Source organism: Teleopsis dalmanni, chromosome 2 (genome assembly GCF_002237135.1).
Source record: "Teleopsis dalmanni isolate 2A chromosome 2, ASM223713v2, whole genome shotgun sequence".
In the NCBI taxonomy this organism is placed as follows: domain Eukaryota; kingdom Metazoa; phylum Arthropoda; class Insecta; order Diptera; family Diopsidae; genus Teleopsis; species Teleopsis dalmanni.
This window is the reverse complement of record NC_051847.1, coordinates 234,637,304-234,646,071: the sequence shown is the minus strand read 5'-3', so window position 1 is coordinate 234,646,071 and position 8,768 is coordinate 234,637,304. Positions and strand designations below refer to the sequence as shown.

General features: G+C 29.6%; 1 protein-coding gene across 1 annotated transcript in view; it reads right to left on the bottom strand.

Annotated features, from left to right (window-relative positions):
- LOC119677000 (endoplasmic reticulum metallopeptidase 1-like) overlaps positions 1–6,797 on the bottom strand; it is a 13,905-nt gene extending 7,108 nt beyond the window's left edge. The window contains exon 1 of the mRNA XM_038088266.1: positions 6,696–6,797. Coding sequence (XP_037944194.1) covers positions 6,696–6,797 — 102 coding nt within the window. The remainder of the gene's footprint in view (positions 1–6,695) is intronic.
- Between the last annotated feature and the right edge of the window lie 1,971 nt (positions 6,798–8,768).

The following is an 8,768-nucleotide window of genomic DNA, read 5'->3' as shown; positions in this document are numbered from 1 at the left end:
GTGGTTGGGCGAAAAGAATATTTTTATGTAAACAATTTTAGGCGTAAAACAAATGTTGTTTTAATTTATTTGAGCGAATGTGTGTGTCTGCAGCTGTTATCAGTGTGATGTGATGAAGTTAATATTGAAAACGTACCTCACACTTGGCTTATGAGTACAGTGTGCAGTAAGCAACAACTTCTCTGTTGACATATGAATATATGGATTTTTATTTTTTTAAAAGCACTTAAATAAAATATAACCAAAAAAAGCAACACTCTCTAGTTAACTTAATTGAAGCACATTATCATATATAAATTTTTAATTACCAAATAAAATTTTGTTTTTCCTTAATCTGTTAATCTGTTAATCTGTTATTCTGTTAAGCAGTTACACATGCAAGTGAAAAGATTACTTTTCAGCTTGTTTATACAATTATACACTTGACTTTCATATGAAATGAGTTAACCATTTAAATCTTTATGCATCGCCAGCAAAAGACGTCTTAAGTCGCGCAGCCCGTACGGCAAACTGATGATAAATTCGTAGTGTTTATCACAAATAAACAGCGAAAGGCAACAACTATTGTGAATTGTGCGTATCACTAGCGAACGCGTACGCTGAAGCATCCCGAAGTGCCTTGCAGTGCAAAAAATCATTAGCGTTCGCTCCAACCAAATGGGCCAATATGGAACTAAGAGCGCCAGCCTAGATGTGAAGAGAAAAAGTTGAGTATATATTTGGAGACTTCACTCAGTTTTGGCCGTGTAAAGCTCTTTCTGTGCGTAAAAGTGCTTTTTAAGTAAAAGTTTTTAATGAAAAGTGTGCTTAAGAGAACTTTTAAAACTTCATTCGAATGTGGAAGATAGTGTTTAATATGAGAAACAGTAAAAAACATATTAGTAAAGAAGAGATTGCTTTCTTGAAATAATTTTAATTTTGTATGGATTTGATTCAATATTGGAGAAAGTTCAAAGTGTAGGTCCAAGAAATAGGTCCGAAAGGCATTTATATACGTAGACATCTAATAGAAGTAAGTCTATAGTTTCTCTTATAAAGCACATTGGCTTTTTATTTTAATAAGAAAATAGAGTAGGTTTCGTAAATGAATTCCTTTAGAGATTGTTTCTGTTAGTTCCAAGTTACCAATTGTTGAGACCAGAATAGAACTGGGTAAATGACAATTAAATATTATTAATATGTAATAACTAATAATTCATAATTTAATTATTTGTTAATTAATAATAATAGTAATTAATAATTTTAAATTTATTAATTAAACAAAATCAAATGAAGTAAAATAAATTAAAGTACGAAAAAAAAAGAAATTAAAATATTTAATGTCAAATCCTTTAAAAGCTTTATACACTTCATTTTTTTATTAACCAATTGATTAAGCAGCTTTTGACTATGCTACCAAAGCTGCAATTAGAATGAACTCATCCGAAAAATAGGAATCACACCTAGAACACCTTAGCGTTCTGTAGAAAGTTTATGATATCCCACAAGAGTTTGACTAACACACGGATAAACCAATCTAATAAAGCGATTCGCAGACTCTATACTGAAAAGAAATAAGATATCTAGAACACACCAGTATTCTAAAGATAGTTCACGCTATTCCACAAAAGTTTGGCTGACTAACAAAATCTAACACGATTATTTAAAGACTTTATACCGAAACTAGATAAGTGACATAAAAATTTACACATGCCTAAGTGACTTTAAATAAGATAAAAGAATTGGATTAGAAATTTACTCAGTAAAGAATAAACTTTAGGTAATACATATTAGACTATGCAATGTATATCAAGGGGAGATGATGTCATTTAAATGTAGCTGATATACTATTGGAAAGGCATATTCCAAAAACCGGAATTACATTCTTCACTATTACTCAAGTACTCAAATCTATAGTTATCCTATTATGTGTCACATTTCTAAATGAGATCAGCTGATAAAAGAAAATATCCGCCATCTGAATACCAGGACATAGTGACTACTACTGAAACTGTAGAGTGGACAACTTGCACACAAAGACTCAGCCATTAGCAATATCAGTTAATGTTTAGGTATTTACATATTAATCAATATATCATGTCTTTGATACAACTTCTTTCCTGAGAAAAGCATAATGAGTTGGGCAAAAGAAATAGCTTGTGCTAAGATTAAACACATCTGTTCATCTATGGATTCATCTATCTATTGTAAAAGGTCATTGCTTAATAGACAGACACACATAGAAAATTGAAATTCTAACTGCAGGACTTTGCGGTCTCTATCAAGAAGGAAAGGAAGAATAATTAAACGCTCATCCATTCTGCAGTTGTCCAGCTTTGGTAAGGAGCAAGGTTGAAATTCTTGAAAAATAAATTTTTGAGGAACCTGAAGCACTATCAGAAATTTATATCAGATGTCATGCAAATTTTTTAAGAAAATCGAATTGATTTAAATAATACTGGTTGCTCTTGAATTTGCAATAGACATATCGTAAAAAAATCATCTGTATACCTAATTGTTCGGAAGACATATAACCTAAAAAAATAATAGCCCTAAGGTAATGCAATATATAGAACTTGCTAACATTCTCTGCTCAGTTTTTTAATACTTAGTAGCCGCGTTTCACAATAGATCAATGATTGTTCCAATTAAATACTTCTCCTCAACTCTATCAAAGCTGGACAAGTTCACAATAGTTTAATGGTTGTTTCAATTAAGTACTTCAACCCAGGAATGTGAAGGAGTTTTTCTGTTTATCATAACTATAACAAAAGTGTGGTTTTGACGCTCTTAAAAAATAGATTATAAAAAATAGATTAAATCAGTTAAAAACATATGTTTGAAGTGCTAAGTGAAAACGGGGTGAATGCTTACAAAAGCAGAATGAATGTTGACTAAGTGAACATTAAAAATTAAAGGAGGTTTTTCGCTTTCATTTATCAAAAGATACATTTAATGTAATTAACTAAATTGTAGGGCATAAAAACTGTATTGCGCTGGTGTTTAATATTTTATATAAAAAATTTTTGTATGCATGCTCCAAGCAATGACGAGTTTCAGGCTATATACGTATCCTACTAGTATCTTTTCTCCCCCACATTTCATTGGGGTCAACAAAACCATTAAAGTCGCCTGCTGCCGTTTAATTTCGATTTATATTGTAAAAGTTTTATTTTCATGTCACTTTGCGTAGTCACACATGCACTAACGCATAAACGGAACAACGCAACGACGCATCAACGGAACAACGCAAAAGTACTTACACATACACATTTAATTAACAGCGAACGCACCGCACCGCATAGTCGTGCGTTTCAGCTTGACACTCATTAAAAAAACGGCGGTGGCGTTGACGGTGTCAACGATGCTTAAGTTTTCAAGTTATTGCTTTCATAAGTGTGTGTGTGTATGTGTATGCATGTGAGTACTGTGTGAATGTGTGATGAAGTGTGTGAGAGCTTATGTTGATAAACTTAAGAAATCATGCCTGAGCTCCCCGGTTTTCTATGCGTTCGCTTGGCCCAAGTGCTGCCAAGTTTACTTTTTCAATTATGCATTTGCTGCGGGGCATTAACAGATTTACAAGTTCGCATTGTGGGAATAATTTAAGCAAATTGAAATAATTTGAATTCTGTGTATTTCAGATATTTCTTGTGCTGGCTGCTCAGAAAATTTCATTTAGAGTTTATGGCGAAAAAGAAATTTTACTTAAACTTTTTAATATTGGCAATGTGAAGCAATTATTATTTTCTGTTATGTTTTTTGTTTTTGTTTTTTGTTTTGTTCTGTGCAGAATTATGTGAGAGACTGAAAGGATGGAAAAAGGATTGTTAGTTATTTTGTGCAAAATATTTAATAATTTTTGTTCATTGCATTTTCCTTTACTCATTTTCGGATTTATAAAGGAAGATAAAAAAAATTAAAAACATAACATTTATATTTTTTCTTTTAAGTTACTTTTATTATAATCTTTTAAAATTTGAGAGTATAAAGCTTAAATGAAAATTATTTTGTGAAAAGAAAATATCCGGCAAAAATGGTGAGGATAATAAAATAAAAACTTTCAAGGAAAAATTGTTTTAATATATTACTTAATTAATAAAACTATAGTTTAATTTAATTACAGAGACCATCCAAACATTAATAAGTACAGATAAAATTGTGATGCTAACAAAATGATTATGTTTAAGCTGATATTAATAATTATTTTGGCAACCCTTAATACTTGCAGTCTCTAAAAATTATTTACGAATAATTATATATAAGAAATAATTCGAAGACCATTGATGATGGGTACTTGGCAATATTTGAAGCAATTGTATGGGCAGCCAAAAATTTATTTAATTAATAAAATAATAAAATTTTGTTGTTGTAATTTACTACTGTTCAATATACGTCTCTATTGAAAATCATAGTTTATATTAAGAATTTATTAGGTTTTTTCAAAACAAATCCCAAATCAATTAAAATAATTAACGTAAAATTGCAAAGCAGTGAGTTATTTTACACTTAGATCGACATAAATCCTATTTTGTATGATTCTTCTCAGCAGAACAGAAGTTTGGTTACTAGCAGATTACCTAGAACTGCAACTAATGTTACTATTTCAACATAATGGTACTTTTTTAATCGTCAAAATCTTAATAGGAAATGAGACTATTAGTTATATTTTATGTAATAAATGTCTGCTGTACCCAACTATTAAATACTGTTTAACTTTTTATTCCTTTTTTGTCTAAAAGGCGAAAAGGCTGTTAATTATATTACTTGGGAAGAAAAGTCCTCTGTCTTTATCTGATAGTAAGAATTTTTCAAAGCGCATCATGTTTCAATTATAATCATTTTGTTTAATTGAGAACATCTTTGACTATAATGTTTAATATTCTTTCGCAAAACTGTTTCAAAGCTAACAATAGATAATCATTATAGCATATAATCATTATATCAAATGGATAGACTAGACGTAAGCCAACAATTCAACTAAAAATTGTTGGCTTGACATGATTTTTAAAATTTTTAAAACTTCACTTTCTAATATATAAGAAATCAATTATATTATACATTAAACGTTACTGATAGTAAATCGTTGTATTTAATGAAAAATTACCCAAAAGTGAATAAAAGTTTTTTTTAATATTTTTACTTTTAACTTTACCCTTTTGAAAACACTTCTCAAATGTTCCGCTTAATTTTAGATTGACTAAGGTGTACAAGTAGTTATTAAGCAATTAAAATTGAAATTGTGTTTTTCAATATTGCAAAATTTTATAGTTTAATTTAACTAATCACAGAAAATCACTTCACCTAAAATAAAAAGAGCGAAGCAGAAATTGCTATTCCACAAAATGAACAAGTCAGCACGAACGATTTTCTGCAATAAAAATGAAGCCAATGCCAGGACAGTCAAAGAATAAAATAGGGTTCATTGGTCAAACTTGGGTGTTTAATAAAATTAATTTTATTTTAGATAATGTATATTGAAAATATAGTTTTATGAAATAATATATTCTTAAAGAATTTCAATAACAGAAAGTTACACAATATATAGTGCTGTTTGATATTACTTTTTCTATTTTAAAATATTTTTAACTAAGAAAAACAATATATACAAAAATTTTTTTTTGTCCCCTACTCACCTATGCGTTCCCCATTTGGTCCGGTTAACTTAGGCATAAATTGAATTTGTGTTCGTCTTTGAGAAGAAGATACTCTGTGACTTAAGACTTATTAACTACAGTCGTAAGCTCAATACGCAATGCCAATAACTTGTCAACTGTAGTTGCAAACCCTACGGGCGTTACTATTCCTGTCCAGTTTATTACTTCACCGCTAAAGTGGAGAAATTCGACGAATATCTGCTGTCCTTGCCGTCGAGACAAACTTCCACCCGATATTATGCACGACGATAAACTACCCACTGAGTTTAAGTTTTTTTTAACAGGCTTTCCTAATCCCTTGTTCTCTGCTTCGACGAGATGGTACACTCCCCCCACATAGTACCGCAATCATTGCTATGTGCTGGTTTTAGTGAGTTCAAGTCTCACACTGCGGCTTTCGAAAGTTTTCACCTATTGCACTTAGTTTAAATTAGGCATTAACTTCTTGTGTCACTAAAGGGAAGCCTGTGCATAACTAAGCCCGCTTCATTCTTCTTTAATACAAGATTTAATTTCAATAACTTGCTGAGTCATGTTAAATATTTTTAAAATAATAATTTTATTTTCTCAGATACTATCGCATAGCGAATAGTAAATATGATAGGGTTTTCTTTGGCAATGTTCAGAGTTGACCAATTTAAGTAAGGCAAAATTATTAATTACGTTGCGAAAGGAAAATAAAATTGTTTGCAATTATTTGAAATATTTTCCTTTCATTTCTCATATTTTTTTAATTTTTTATTTTGAATGCAACAACAAATCACAAAGTAAAACTAAAACTAAAACTGCAATTCGGATTTCTCAAGCAATGCACATAAGTAATCAGCAATTTTAATTAAATTTTTTTATGTCAGTTCAATGATGTTGTTTAATTAAAACTTTGTTTAATTATTGGAAAGCAAACAGAAATAAAAATGAAAAATACGAATGGATTTGATTAGCCTTAAATGTCAGTACAAAAATCATATTACCCTCAGAGTGAATAAATGCAAGTACTTAATTAGAATTTGCCAAATTCTTTGAAATAACAAAACTAACTGCAATAACTTAATTACTCACTCTGTTATTTACGAATATATATTCATATAATAATGAAAATTCAATGCTAGAACGACGTGGGTTATCCTTACTTCCATATAGTAACTTTGCTAGCCAATCCATTCAGTCGCCTGCTGTTTTCAGTTGTTAGTACGTAGTTTTTTCAAATCGTTAGTCACCTGATCTTTGCACCGAAGATGCGGAGGATCTCTAATGTGTTTTCGACTTTCGGATACCGAATCAAACAGCTTTCCAGCGGGAGTAATCTCTTTCATATGCTAGGTATGACCAGAACAGAGTAGGCGCTGAGTTTTAATGTGCTTAACTATGTCAATGTTGTGGTATAGTTTGTACAGCTCATCGTGGTAACTAATTTCATACTTTTTGCCTATGCTACATTACTTCTACTGAGTTTAAAAATAATATGTTGTAATAACTCTATTGATTTTTTAGGTATATAACATATAAATGGTGATACTTACTTTGATCTTGAATTAGTTACGCTCATTTTTAATTAAATTTAAATATGCGCAAATTTGATTTTTTAACGCAAGTGAAGAAAATTTTAACCGATGAAATAAAATATAAAATAATTTTTTTCAAGTATCAAAGTTCTTAATATCAGATGAGGACAGGGAACTTTTCGTTCTAAGTAATAAACATTATGTTTAACAACATTATGTTTAATCGAAGCTTCATTATGTTGAACTGTTAATGTCAGTTGATCTGCACATATGGTCTGGTAATCTGTTAATAACCAAAATTCTCTTCTCTTGAGAAGAATTTTTCAAAATAGAATTTATGTGTAAGTGTAAAATAAGTCATTACCTTTAGTCTTTTGCCTTCCTTATAAATTGAATTATTTAAATAGTATTTTCTCACGCTGCTCAGAAATAGTTTATCAATAAATTTTGTTAACATATTAACATATTTTACTAATCTAATTTTTAGTATTTTCTCCTCATTTCTTTTAAGAACAGCACCTAATAGAATACGATTTAAATCGATGGTATCGAGTCTCTATGCTCCAGAAGGAGTTTAGGATATCTATAGTAGTATTAAAATTTTGATAGTATCATATCTGTTTTATATATTTATTAAATTTTTCTAATAACCTTTTCCCCAAAACTAAATTTTTTAATTTTATTAAAAAAATATTGTTGAAATAATTTATTTAAAAGCAAATCAAAAGTGACGACACTCCAATTTTTCTTATTTTCCAAAATTCAAGAGACAAGAAAAACTAAAGCAATTGATAATCTTAACTAAGACAATTTGAGTGCTTCAAAGTTTGGTGAAATTTTAATAAAACTTGAGAACAAAGTTTCAATAACTTTTATTGACAATGGACAGTTTTGAAGTGAGAATGGATAGGGTCACTTGGAAAGATAAATTATCAATATTGTTGCAGTTTTCATGCAGATTAACTTATTCCGACCATGTAATCAATTATATGCAATATGAGAAACTTTGTCAAAATTTATGTTGTTTCATTATAAATCAATTTATTTTTAGTTTTCTATTTAAATTTAGTGTTTGATAGTGAGAAAGTATTGCAGGATAAATATTTGAACTTCAATATATTTTTTCTCAATAGACAAAACATAATGGCATGCATAGCCTGCAGTTGGTTTCTATAGATAATAGTTTTAAATGTTTATACTAAAGCTGAGATTAAAAGGAACAAATTGAATAAATTTAAATTGATTAATTTTTTTCTTAAGGAGCTCCATTCACAAATAATCTAACTCAAATAGACTCAGTTTGTTATTTGTCTTAGCACAACTGAGCAGTTGGGGGATAACATCCAGCGATGATTTGTAGTTTGAGCAAACGTTATGAGCAGATAGATTAGGTGATGAACAGTAAGTATTTACAAAATGATTAACAGCATTCTTACTTCGAATAGGTTAGGCAGTATCTGGTTGAGAGCCTGAGTTGTCATGGAAGAAACTTTTCCTCTTGTATTTTATATTTCATCTGACAAGTATTTTAAATTTTTTTATGAGAGCAACCATTTTTATTGTGAGATAGATTAAGTTAGGAAAAGTAAGTATTTACAAAATGACTAACACCATTCTTAGTTCGGAGAAA